Raw genomic sequence first — 14,007 nt, 5'->3', positions numbered from 1 at the left:
GGCGGGCGGAGGTGAGGCTGGGAGAGAAGGGGAAAACGACAAGGCGAGTCCCTCAGATGGTGCTGGGCGACTTTGAAAGAGCAGCCGTGTGTATGAGAGCTGGACTCTCGGTGGACACCCGAGGCTCTGCGCGACTAAAGCAAGGCCGATAGGCTATGTAGGTATGTTCTGGATGTGATAAGCCGCGGGGCTGTGACTGTAAGTGGGCTGGAAGAAGTGCTGATCTCTCTTGTCTCGACGTATAACCAACAAACAACAAAATAGTTCCAAGTCTCTGGTCTCTCTCGGGAGGTCTTGGGTGGTAATTGGAAAGGCAATTGACCGCCTGACTCGCCCTCCAACTGCCTATGCACGCGTTGAGTCAGAAGCTCTGGATGCGAAAATGTTTGTTTGCTGGTAGCTGGCCGTTAACTTTTCTGGCTTGCAGGCCGAGCTTCGGCGGGGTCGGCGAGCTTTAAGTTGAGGGACGGGGTGCTGTGGGTTGGTTTGGTAGGGGAGGGGAGGGGAGGGACGGACCCTGCAGATTTCCCGCGCAGCCCCGTGCAGTGCAGCAGTGCAGCCGTGCAGCAGGGCAACGCATGTGATGACAGATGCTGATGCCAGCTGACAAACTCTCATTCGTCATGTCCGTGGATGTTTCCAAGGTTCGAAGCAGTTCCGAGCTCCTCGCGGCTATTCTTAGCAGTAACTGGACTATAGGCCGGACAGGACAGGACAGGACAGGACAGGACAGGACAGGACGGACAGTCTGGCCCAGGCCGACCCGCCCGCTGCCTGCTGTGCTGCTTGCCATCTCGACCATCTGGACTAACTACCAATCCCGAACGGCGCACGGTTCCTGCCGCATGCCGCATGCCGCATGCCGCTGCCGCCGGGCCCGATCGCCAGCCCTTCTAGAACAATTCCGTGACGATTCTGCCCTGCCTCCCCGATACCAACCATCCCGCGACATCGTCACCCAATGACGCCCCGTCCCAATGCAGCACCGCAGCTGCTCCAGCGGCTTCGCGGTGCCAATCCCGCCGTAGCACTTCATTCTCGTGGCCTGCGACCGACCGCATCTGCACCAGCACCCGACGCACCTCGACGGATAGCTCCCCGAGTGCTGCAACCGCTCCCTTCCCGGTCCTTCACCTCATCCCCAGACTCGGCCTCTTCCTCCCCCGCGTCGTCGGCCTCGTCCTCGGCCTCGCCTTCGTCCTCCGCGGACGCCGCCTTCACCACCGTCTCCCCCGATGAGGTCTCCCACTTCAATGCCCTCGCCTCCTCCTGGTGGGATCCCCACGGCCCCTCGCGCATCCTCCACCTCATGAACCCTCTGCGCCACGACTTCATCCGCTCCTGTCGCTCCTCCGTCCTCGACGCCACCCCGCCGTCCACCTCCGGGCTCACGTACCTCGATATAGGCTGCGGCGGCGGCATCTTTGCCGAGTCGGCCGCCCGTCTGCCGGGCACCAAGCATGTCAAGGCCATAGACCCCACCCCGGGCGTACTGGCTGTCGCCAAGGCACACGCGCGACGGGACCCTGGGGTTCAGGGCAAGCTCGAGTACCTCAACACCTCCATTGAGAAGCTGCCCGTGCCCGAGGCCCCGGAGAACAAGTTCGACGTGGTCTCCGTGTTCGAGGTCCTGGAGCACGTGAGCAACCCGGCCGAGTTCCTCGACCGGTGCACGCCGTTTGTGAGGCCCGGCGGCTGGCTGGTCATGAGCACCATCGCCCGCACCTGGATGAGCTGGTTCACGACCAACCTGATGGCCGAGGACGTGCTCAGGATCGTGCCGAGGGGCACTCACGACTGGAACAAGTACGTGAACGAGGACGAGCTGAGGGGGCACTTTCTCGGCAAGAGGACGGGCTGGACCGACGCGAGGTGCATGGGCGTCATCTACGTGCCCGGCATCGGCTGGAGGGAGGTCCAAGGCAGTGAAAAGGTTGGAAATTACTTCTTTGCCGTTAGGAGAGCTGCATAAGGAACAGACACGAGGAGGGATTGTATTCTAATGTAACGGATTGTGTATCATCTATGTATATCATACGACTATAGACACCCAGGCGTCATTCAACGTGCCTGAACTCTTGCTCAGGATCGATACTGTGCCTCAATTGGCATGTATACAGAGGCATAAAGACGGTTCCCAATTTATAATTGCTGATGGATTGCGTCTCGTGTCGGTCCCACCTCCCCCGAACCAGCTTGATCCTCTCGCTTTTGTCTCACGCATACTATTTCATGATTAGTGAGTGGTACGTGAGCCAGCATGTCTGAAAACTGAACAGCGGAGATGGATGAAGCAGACCACAAGACAAGCTCAGGCCTACACACAACTTGACAGGGACCTGGGCATGTAAGTGTGGATATGACTAGCGTAGCCTTAGCATTTCCAAATTCCACCCCGGCGCATTTCCAATTTTCCACACACACATTCACACGGCGCACATTTTGACGAACAATATTTTCTATAAGCGGCCGAAATTTCAACCGACATCAAACGTCAACCAGCGGGGATAGCTCAGTTGGGAGAGCGCCAGACTGAAGTCATACTTCCGTCTCGATATCTGGAGGTCAGGTGTTCGATCCACCTTCACCGCAAGCACTGTGTCATCTGTAAAAGATGAATGAAAACACGTCCTCCTTCTCTTTTTGCACTTTTCGCATACATTCCGCCCATGTGTTGAGTAGGTACTATTTATTCAACGATACACATTTTGCCCTTTTGGTTTTGTCTCGAAGCACTATACCTTCTGCTTTTGGTCATGTTGCATTTGTAAACCACTTGTAGTATCTATCCCAGCAGTGGGCACGCCGATTTCTCGTTGTATCTTGACCTATTCACTTGATTCCTCTACTATTCTGAAATAACACCAACTCTACTAACTCTCGTCACTCCGTCGTAAAGATCACTGATCATCTGGTCTAGCTCGTCTAGCTGGTCCGGGTGAATTTCTAAAACTATATAAACTGCCTAACCGCTTAGACCGCCAGAACTACTTGAGTGCCCTGAATCTGTTGATGCATCTGCGTCACTCTGCTGTCCTGGGCCGGCTATCCGGTATTCCCGGTGCCTGTGGCTTGCCCTCGGCCTGTCCCTATATCTAACCAATTCGTCTTGGATCTCGTGCAGGCCGGGCGCCCACTGATTCAATCTGAACAGGAGGATGTGGAACAACCTGTTGAACATTGGACCATGGCCATCGTCGGGGTCTACGTCCCTCGCAAAGGCAGAACTGTTGCGATTGCTGAATATATCCAGATAGGCGTGGGCCATCTCACTACGGGACCACAAGTCAGTCATGTGAAACACCTCGGGGCTCTCTATACAGAACGAAACCCAACAGGGTAGGATATCCCCAGACGAAGGGAAAGCGAGAGCGAAAGCGAGCGTTACAGATGGGAAACACCTACTGCGCCAGGGCTAAAAAAAGCCTCTGGAAGCTGTTCCTCCTGTGGAAAGCCTGGGTCCATATCTCGATGACGCCGCGGTCGGGGTTCCACCGCCCGTACGACGTCCGGTGGTTCCTCTCGTGCACCCTGAGCCTCACCAGCTGCTCGCTGCGGGTCAGCGAGCCGGGGCTGCGGACCTCGCGCGTCAGCAGGCCGAAGAAGAACAGCTGGTCGACCTTGCGCATGTGCCGCGCCAGCGTGCGCCGCAGGTCCAGGTCCTCGACCTCGGTGGCGATGTCGTCCCAGAGCCGGTCGTGGTAGCGCCCGATGGCCCGGGACGCGATGCCGTCGACCGACTCCGAGTAGCGCCGCACCAGCTGCACGATGCGGTGCGGCGACTTGCTCCAGTGGCGCGTTCGCCAGTAGGAAGGGAAGAGCAGGTTCGTGGACTTGTACTGGTCCGCCTTGCTGCGCATCTTGCGCAGGATCCTGGGGTCGAGCCGGGCCATGGTTGATATGGTCTTGCGGTTTTGTTAACTGTCTTCGAGGGAAGCGGCATCAACTCGAGCTCGTCCTTGGCCGGGAGACCAAACAGCTCTGTCGTTTCTTGACCGTCATCTTGGTGGGATGGGTCTCCCGATAACATGGAATCCATTGCTTTGAGAATGGCATTGGCATTCACCTTGACTTGACAAAGATTTTACCGAGGTAGGGACTGCTGCAGCAGGCAACTGAAGAAAGAACACATGGGCCGAGTCAAAGACAGCACGCATCATTGTTGGACGCAACTTGTTATAGATGAAGTAGACAAGCCGGACAAAGGAGAGGCTATAGAAACCCGTCCGCATAGAGAATTGGAGCCAACCGTCGCAACTTCATAGTCGAATATAGATTGATAGTGCGGATTTAAGATAAGTGTTGGTATCGTGCAGACGAACGGGCTAATACTCGCTTTATATTCAATGTCTACACCAGACATACTCGAGTACGTCTGCGCCATTGGGCATATTCGTAATAACGTATTACCTTGAAGTACTCAGAATGAAGCTGGGGGACAATGTTTGAGAGAGCCCTACTGAGACGATGATGTAGCGAAACTTGCAGAATGTCATAGATGGCTCGATCTGGGCCAACAATAACCTGAATAGACTGGCGGAGAGCATATATTGTGTCACTATCGAAATACTGGTTCAATACCGCCCTAGCCCTTAGTTTCGTAATTATACTTGTCGCGCGCCGGCCTTGGGTATAGCACCGCATTCAGCCTTGGCATCGGTAATGTGCGTCAAGCTTTGAAGTCGATTTATGATGCGGCTCTTACGAATATGGCGCCTCACTCACATAAGGCAATTTGTCCGAGTCAAGCCATGCATATGGGTTAGGTGAGCCGATGAAAATCCCACGCTGTCCGCGAGCAGCGTGGGATGCCAACCATGTCATTCCCGCACCGCGCCCTGAGTACTTCCTCGATTTACCTCGCTAGCCAAGAGAAACTAGTAGCCACCGAATTTATCAGGCAGTTTAATACTTGAAGGGTTAAGTATAGTATATTCCATGACTTGTTGTGAAAACGTCATTAGTAGACTGGCTGTGCTCAATAGCCCACCTTAGCACTCTCTGAAGTTATGAACCGAAAAGTCTCGCCATGTTACTCGTCAGTTCCATACCCGCTCGTAGTTAAGCTCTAGTGACGGCCAGCTATAGTGACGTTCAACCTCTTCGATGTATTGCCCACATGTTGGCATAGACCAAGGGCCGTCTTCCGGAGGGAACGGAAAGGACTGGCTCTCTCGTGAGTAAGCCACTGCCGTCTCATGTTCGTACTGTACTTACTGTTGCCATATAAGCTATAAATGCCATGGACCTTGGAGCCAAGTGGCAAAGCTTACGTCGGCTTCAAGGACGTCCCCCCTGCCTTGACAACCCTGCCTGTGACTAATGTGTAACACCTCTATATTCTCCTATTGGATCGAGTGAAGACCACAGCCGGGCAACATGAAGTCAGAGTGTGCCCGTTGTGCGTGGGGGCGGGGAAGACGGAGTGGGCGACAGCCAGTCTTACGGGCTTCATGGAGGCTGGTGGTGAGAATCGTCGAAGAGCCGCGAATATCCATATCCAACGGCTACACTGTTAGGGTAGCCAATCAGCCTAACCTCATTCGTAAAAGTACCCGATGAAAGGTCATGACCTGTACGCATGGTGGCGTTCATGCTGCGAAACAAAGATTCACTCGAGCATTGCGAGGCAATCGCACTGGTTTGATTGCTGTTGGGCATGGCGGATTGATCGGATTGATTGCTCAGTGCGGTGCGAGCGTGAAAAGCGGCAAGACACACCAGACGCTTCTTGAGGCAGCTTTGACAAGTGACTGGCTGTTGGTGATTAAGTCAAGCCCATCATATTGATCCAGTCTTGCCGCGACACATGGCTTGAACCGCTCTAAGTCTTCAATCTGATTGATGAAATAGCCATGCACAGTTTCTCAAAGTTTTAGCGAACTTCAATCTATAAAAGTCACATCGTGGCGGTGAATGGCTGGAGCAGTGTATCAGGTTGCTTTGCATTTACTCTATGAACGCCCCAGTGGGTACGCCAATGCCAAGATCACAACCTAGGGACACAGATTAAATCACGCGTGCGGAAGACCGGCAAACCACAGCAGTGAGTGGGAAGACGTGTTTGTGCGTGGCCGAACAACAGAATTCAGTGCTGGCACGAAGGCGACGATACCACTTTGGTTGGCTTGAACACGTCCAGGTGATCATAATTATGGAGCTGTCGAGCGGCTCGAAATAGAAAGCCTTGCGGTCCCTTTGACAAGGTTTCGCAAAGTGGTGACACCCCTATGCTTACACGCAGCAGCAGAGGAGCAGATGCAGAAGGATTGTAGCTGACGTCGAAGGCATCTTGCCATTCAGTGACATACCCGAGCCTCCGGGTCTTTCTTTGGGGTTTTGTAGAAGCAGGTGTGGTTTCAATGCACAGGACTGAAGTCGTGTGCGAAGATCTCGAACTTTCTCAAGCTCCAATATTCCAAGAGGTCTTGCCAATTCAGGTAGGCCGGCTATAGGGTGCCCACACCCGCAAGGTACGAGACTCCGCTGGGACCGGGGGGTTCACGAACTTGCTGGGGAGATGTAGCAGGGGGTTTGGGAAAGCTGGGGAAGTCGATCAAAGCGTGGGGGTTCACTTTTTGGTTGTCGATCATCTATCTCCGTTACCGTTTCTCGGAGGCCGCCATACGATGACATTATATTTGGTATCTTTTAATTCGCTTCCTGGTTGCGATTTGACCCAATAGCGCATCCGAATGCCCCTTGAATTAGTAAAGGAAGAGAGACAGGCCTTGTTCGTTCGCCACAAGCCTTACATCAAGTCAAGCAGTGGGTGCGGCAATGACTAACAAATATCTGCAAGCGAGGACGATACAGCAGCAATCTCGTATCACACGAACCAAAGGGACTCCGATTAGACTTCCGATTGTCGACTTCCCCTGACCATCGCCTATCACTTTCACAGGATACCTTGGTAGCTTCTAGGCTTCGTTTCGAGAGGCAAGTTGGGGGGCATTGGGCAACATCAGATGGCCCCCTTGCAAAACGTGGGAAACAGGGAAAGGAGACCCATGCCGCTGCTCATCGTCACGCGAGCAAAGGGATGCAACAAACTGGGTCCTGCGTAAATAGCATGCATATCGTCAGATCCGACCCGACGAGCACGCATTAGGAAGTTCGCAGCGGCACTACGAGGAGACGTTTGCGTCTCGCCCAGCGTAGTCCATCTTACGGCGGCGTGCTCGTCTTCCGTCTTTCGAAGGATGCAGCATTGGGATGCACCTGAGAATAGAAGCCATCAGTGCGGATTGATGCAACTACCAGCGCCAAGTCTGACGAGGGTGTCGCCCACCACCTGGGCAACCCTCACCAAGTATGACATCCCATTGGGCATTTGTTCCGCGGCACCAGATCTCTGGGTCGTTAGTGCCTAGGTAGTTTTGGGGCGAGTGGCTGACCAACAACGCAACGCGTGGTTGACGGCTTCTCCTTGCCACAGGCTACTATTGCTGCGTAGAATCACTTGCGCGTCACCGACGAAAACGACTCTGCAGGTCAGCTTCTTATTCGCTCCGGCATCATCATTGGCGCATTCACGAGAGGATGAAAAGGTCGGGCAGTAACGTTCGCTGTCTTCATAGTACTCGGTACAGTCAGCTCGAACTTCACGATATCATGGCAGATCAGCTGGCTCTCCCCCCTTTTGCCCCGCCCACCCCGTACGCCGAGGAGTGTCATTGGGATTGCGGGGCAACACCATATTGTACGGTAAATGTGGGTTGGAACAGCCCATTAGAGGTGGATTCGGCTTTGCTTTGACGTTTCGATGACTTGTTCGTACGATTTCAAGATGCAGGATCGGTACAATACGAGCGAGACACAAAACTCCATGTGCCTCGGCCAGTATGTTTGCTGTTTCCACCAATTCTCGAGATCGACGGTGGCGCCTCTCTGACCACCATGTCATCCTAGTTCGTCGTGATGCAGCCTGGTTGATCAGATGCATTAGATCAAGCGGCCTGATGACGGCACCACATTTCCACTTCAAAAACTTGATGGTGATTCAAAATGGAGTTTCTCATAGTGTGGCGCTATTATGGTTTGACCTCACTCCTTCGAGCTGGAGTGCGCAGCCAAGCCAGGCCAGGCAGTATACCTACATAGGCATGCTAATTCAGTAGACCACAATAGCCCCCTCCAATGGGCGTCCGTGCAGTAGGAGACGTGACACCCACATGCAACCATGAGTTGACTCCAGCCCTGGTTACATCTGATCCTGACGTTGGAATCAGCTGTCAAAAGGCGGCGTCGATGTTTTACAGACGAAAACCGCCCCAGGAGTCTCGCCTTTTGGAGCCTCGCTTCATGGGTCTGAGGACTGCCATTTGCGGATAAAACCACCCATGATTTTCTGTTACACCGCCATTATGACTAGCCGCCGCCTTGGTGCAGGAAGACGATGCATTCGCAGATGGAAGCCTCCGCTACGTTCTCCCACAAGCCCAAATCAGGTGGGAAGCTGGCAACTGACTCGGGGGCCGATGATAGACATCCGTCTATCATACCTCCAGTGTGTAGGGTCAGCTTAGTTTGCATACAGATTATGAGTCGTTAGTTGCTAGACGTTGCTTTTACTTCTCGTATAGGGCATGCCTGCATCATCGGTATAGACAGCTATCCATCAGATATCGGCACAGACAGTGCCGTGTTGCCAAGCGACGATCAACGAGACGCATGGCCGGTCATATCTAATCCATCCGTTCCCAAATAGAAAGAAAACCGCCGGTCGAGTCCCTGCTCGTGCCCCTGCTGCAGCTGCCGCCGTGCTTACAAGAAACCCATGGCGTTGGGACATCAGAGCCTGCTGTTGTCCTACAGGCGCCTGCCGCTGTCAGTCGAACTGTTGTCCGAAAGAGGAAGCAGAACACAGAATGGCCTGGACTTCTCCGAGGACTGACTGAATCATGCAGCATGCCTACCCTGCATACCTGACTCTGCTCTGCTCCTTTTTGCAGATTCATGAGGCATGATTTGCTTTTGCCCCGTGTCTTACATCGCTTGACGTTCCTGGCAGGCAGGCTGCTGTTCTATATCATGGATGCCAGGACTACTTCGGGACTATTGACCCTACTCCAGTTAGCCCTGCCGGCATTTAGTGTCAGACTTTAGCGGACTTGATCGCCAGACTTATCGTGGTAACCCCAACTTGCGGCGCTAACCCCCACCCTACCATTTCCATCTCCAATCCCCCCATCCAATACTACCCTGGCAGAGGCCCTGGGGTCTGGAGCTTCTACTGGACTTTGTTGTGACAATTCGATACGTCCCTCCACCAGCCCATCGGAAAGTCGAGCCATCGCCAGCTTTCCCTGTATGGCTCGTCCATGTCTTTCCCTTGCCGTTCCGGGCGACAGCCTACCAGCATCCTTGCCTCCTGCAATTTGAGGCACCCATGCTGGGCGTGCAATAATCCCTCCGCCCTCAGCTGCGGCTTCGCCCAGGTCGGCTGATCCTAAGAGAGTCCCCAAGCGCCACCACTATGGCAGACCAGGCCGTGACGAGGGAAAAAGAAAGTCGATCTGTTCACTTATATATATGACAGGCCCTTGTGCCCCTCTGTCTCGAGTCATGTCGATGTACAACAAGTATTCTTAGGTCATCAGCTGTCACCTTCACCCTTCTTTTAGAGCCTGTCCCTCCCTGTGAACCGCCGTTGACACCCCATATCTCTCAGTTCTTGTATCCACTCTGGGCGCCTTGCGATATACTGACACTGGTACGGAACACGATTCATCAGGATCAAATAATTTCCTTTTCAAAGACACGGAACGGACTGTTGATGCTTCAACAGTTGAGTTTACATCATCCACAACCCGTCGTTAACTGCCATACAATCTCCCGTCACACCTAGTGCTCGTTGTTCGCACCTGTCATACGGCGCGCTGGCCCATTGCACTTGCCAAGAGTTCCATCATGGCACCTCACAAAGATACATCGTCGCCAGCAGGTAGCTACACGGGCTGGTCCAACAATATAAACTCACCGTTCCGCCCAAACACTTCTTCAACACTCGAGCTTGGTACAGCGACCCCTGCTGACTCCCAATCCTCCCTGAGCAGCTCATACGACAGCACATCCCTTGACACCGAGTTGAGAATGGCCCGCCCACTTGTTCCTGGTGTTTACGTTCCCACTATATGCTTCTTTGAGCCGGGCAGTGAGAACGTGGATACAGCTGCCATCTCCCGACATGCCGTACGACTTGCGGAAGCTGGCGTTACTGGCCTGGCCACGCAAGGATCGAACGGGGAAGCCGTCCACCTCACGCATGATGAGCGCTCTCTTGTCACCTCTACTACCAGAAAGGCGCTTAACAACGCCGGCTTCCCGCATCTGCCAGTCATCGTGGGCTGTGGCTCTCAAAGCACGCGGGAGACCATCCAGCTGTGTACTGAGGCGTGGAAGAGCGGTGGGGACTATGCACTGGTGCTTCCCCCGGCATATTACGCTACCCTCTTCGCACCGGCGGCTCAGACAATTCTGGAATACTTTACCACGGTTGCGGATGCGTCTCCGATTCCCATCATCATCTACAACTTTCCCGGGGCAGTCAATGGCCTCGACCTCTCTTCCGACATCATCGTCAAGCTGGCAGAGCACCCCAACATTGTAGGCGTCAAGCTTACATGCGGAAACACTGGGAAGCTCAACCGTGTCGCTGCTGCTACACGGAAAATGACCAAGAACTATGATCCAAAGCGCCCGGAGTTCTTGGTCTTGGCTGGTTCTGCTGATTTCTCCATCCAGTCGCTAGTTGCCGGCGGGCACGGCATTCTGGCTGGATTGGCGAACATTGCGCCCAGGGCTTGCATCAAGACAATCGAGCTGTACGAGGCTGGCCAGGTCGCTGAAGCACAAGAGTGGCAGGACGTGGTGTCACGAGGTGACTGGGTTGCTATTCAAAGTGGAGTGATCGGCGTCAAGGCAGGTATGCAATCTTGGATGGGGTACGGCGGCTACGCGCGTAGTCCCCTGCCAAAGCCAACTGCCGAGCAATCGAAGAGCTGGAAGGAGGGCTTCAGGGAGCTCGTGATGTTGGAGAAGGCGTTGTGAGATACGAATACCCAAATTCTGTGCCAGGCAACAAGGGGAGCTCTTGGTGCTGCATCGGAAGCCGGTTGATTTTGTTTTGTACTTCTTGATTGTTGCATATCGCGGAAAAGCTACTTTCATAAGTCAGCAAGCTTGGCTCTTTAAGAAGGACCCAAAATGGGCGGCACTTGGAGTGATGAGTTGGCTACTTTGTATTTCATCAGATTAGGCAAAAGGGAAGCAAAAGCTCACCCAGACACGCCACAATGTACCCGGTCAGCTGCCCCCAAGGAGTGGATGTGCATAGGTCTATAGAATCTTTTCATCTCAAGTCACTATGACGAACTACGGCCCCGAAGTCTTCCTAAATAAGATGCTGTTGATTTCCTCATCGCTGGCATCTATACCGCAATTATGTAATCCGCTGCCCGTTTTCCGAAACTGCCTCGGCTGGGATCCGACCATGGCCAAGACGAGAACAACCGAGATCTGAGACTGTCCCGCAAAACAGTCCGATTCATCGCGCACGGGCAGAAGTAACAAGGTCTTGTGGAAGGCCCAAGACACCCGAAAGCCCAAGGTTTTTCTCGTCTTGCCTTTGGTTGGTATCAAATCATCACCACGACTGAGAGCCTCTCTAGGCGAGTCGAATTCATGTAGAACAGCTAATCTCAAAACAATTCCATGCGGTTGGAAGTCGAACCCCCCTCCCCTCCCCAACCTTGTGTCGTCCGTTTGCTCGTGATCCATTTTTAGAAGATGTAACACACCAGCCCCAACGGCGGTCCTGCTTGTGACACAGCGATTATCATACCGTGATGGGTCCAGCAGCTGTGGTCTGCTTCTGAGCCTCGACCATTGTAATTCGCCGCAACATCGGCTGTTGTCCTTTGCTGCTTCGAGGTCGCAAAGCCATACATCCTGAACGATGATGGCATTCAAAAAGGCATATCGTATCAAGTTGCATAGAAGCCGGCTAAGACAGTTACAGCTTCATGTTTGTTCTCAATGTGCCATTAGGAATTTAGGCATTTCATATCACATGACTATACCGCTCGCGACACAACAATGTGTAGCACGGAAAAGCGTTCATTTTCGTAGAGGATACACGGGTATGTCTTGCAATTCCGTGCCACAAGTCGTACACTCCGTGTTCTGGGGATATGCCAAGGATCTACCCGCTTGTACATCTTGAACCTCCACTTGCCGGCAACAGGGAGATGGTCCGCTCCGGACCCGCGTGAAGAAAACGTGGCCTCGAAACGTGTAGCTACTCTTGGCCTTTCTCCTGCAACGGCCCGTTGCTTTCTGCAGAGAAAGCATGGCCGACGCAACACCGTGCCTTCAGGTTTGCTCCCGAAATCCTGATCAAGCTGTGAGAATACGAGCAGGCAAACCTACAATTCCCTTGATACGCTTTTCAAACCGTAAATGCTACCACCAGGACTTCTCCCAAATTCACTCCGCTATCTTGGGTGTGCACCTTAATGATTGGCTAATAGACGTATTACTGAAAGGATGCCAAAATTAGCACAGCTCATCTCCAGTCGGAACCGGGAGCCGGGCCTCTCGCGTTTCCAGGTATTCTTCCGATGAGTCATCCGGTTTGCAGGTGAAGGAATATTTTTGGGGGATCCAAACTCGGTAGAGAGCGAAAGAACAGTCGTCCGATAACGATGCGCATGTGTTGTGTACTGTTATTGTCTCGGATCCCCGAGGTTTGGGGGCAGGCGGTGGGATACATTGATTTAAAACCCGTATGTTCCGCTTTGGTGCGCATGCTCAGTATACTAGAATTTATCTTCCGATCTCAGTCTTCTTTCACGCTCCAACTCATGGTGCCAATGGATTCCCATAATGCTTGCTCCAAATTGTACATCGTTTTTTGCCATCGCCTTACTGGTAGTACGGGTCTTCTCCGAAGACCCTGTTGTGGTGACGGGTATTCGAACAGGCATCTTGACCTCTGGACAGCGACCATTGCGCTTTGATATCAAAGACCTTCAGGCAACCGGCGGGCCCCTCTGGTACGTTTCTTTCCATGGATGATCCATTAAATCTAAGAAACTCTTGGGCAGGGATCTATATATACTAGGTTTGAAAGAGATGCAGGAAATGGGAGAAAATGAGACGAATTCGTATTTTCAAATAGCAGGTCGATATTTCCCCATGAATGTCCTAAAACAGAAAAGCTCACCTTGTTGAAGGTATTCATGGGAGGCCTTATATCCCTTGGAATGATATTGGTCAAGGTGACGGATGTCCCAAGGTCGGCTTCTGTCCACACGGTGTAAGTCGCATTCACTGTAATGTCTTTATATAAACCTGCTTGGAACGCCAGTGTGACTAACCACCATCAGGAGGTCCCATTTGCTTCATGGCATCGGCCATATCTTGCATTGTTTGAGGTAAACTGTTGTTAACCTCACCCCCTTAAGTCGCGCACTAACACATCCTTCAGCAAGCACTAGGGGACCATGTGAAAAGTATTGCGTCACAGTATACTGGCGAAGACTCGGACCAGTATAACAAAGCAGCTCAAGTATTTCGGATACCCTACTGGGATTGGGCGACTGATGCAAAGCTCCCACCAGCCACAACGTCGCCAAATATCACCGTTAATGGCCCTGAAGGCAAAATGGAAGTTAGGAACCCCCTTTACAGTTTCTACTGGCCCACCTACCCCCTGAATGATAATACAGATTGGTTCCCTGGAGCCGGGGCTGGTGGAGACGCGAATATATGGAATCATACAAACACCCAAAGATTGATCAATGGCGATAATAGTGCCAGTGACCTGCAGCTGAACGTCGATGAGTTGCGAGACAAGGTCGTAAGTGTAGATTCGTAACGATGAAATCCATGCCGCGATTGAGTACCTGAAACTGATCGCTAATATTTTCAGTACGCTACTTTCACTAAAAGCTCGACTTTTGAAACAATGGCTTCGAGCCAGACTCATGGGAGCAGTTTTGA

At 52.9% G+C, this 14,007-nt stretch overlaps 3 protein-coding genes across 3 annotated transcripts; 2 read left to right on the top strand and 1 right to left on the bottom strand.

The window, feature by feature from the left end:
• Positions 1-961: 961 nt before the first annotated feature.
• On the top strand, positions 962-1,972 carry JN550_004791 (uncharacterized protein; the record flags this gene model as incomplete). The annotated part of the gene is made up of 1 exon (XM_049316346.1): positions 962-1,972. One exon carries the CDS (start codon positions 962-964, stop codon positions 1,970-1,972), a length of 1,011 nt encoding a protein of 336 aa, XP_049173412.1.
• A 993-nt stretch (positions 1,973-2,965) lies between these two features.
• On the bottom strand, positions 2,966-3,893 carry JN550_004790 (uncharacterized protein; the record flags this gene model as incomplete). The annotated part of the gene is made up of 2 exons (XM_049316345.1): positions 2,966-3,272; positions 3,406-3,893. The coding sequence occupies 2 exons, from the start codon at positions 3,891-3,893 to the stop codon at positions 2,966-2,968; spliced, it is 795 nt and encodes a 264-aa protein (XP_049173411.1).
• A 6,019-nt stretch (positions 3,894-9,912) lies between these two features.
• Positions 9,913-11,052, top strand: JN550_004789 (uncharacterized protein; the record flags this gene model as incomplete). The annotated part of the gene is made up of 1 exon (XM_049316344.1): positions 9,913-11,052. One exon carries the CDS (start codon positions 9,913-9,915, stop codon positions 11,050-11,052), a length of 1,140 nt encoding a protein of 379 aa, XP_049173410.1.
• Positions 11,053-14,007: the final 2,955 nt, after the last annotated feature.

This window comes from Neoarthrinium moseri, assembly GCF_022829205.1.
Source record: "Neoarthrinium moseri strain CBS 164.80 chromosome Unknown scaffold13_Wmoseri_CBS_16480, whole genome shotgun sequence".
NCBI lineage: Eukaryota > Fungi > Ascomycota > Sordariomycetes > Amphisphaeriales > Apiosporaceae > Neoarthrinium > Neoarthrinium moseri.
This window is presented reverse-complemented; position numbering and strand designations above follow the sequence as displayed.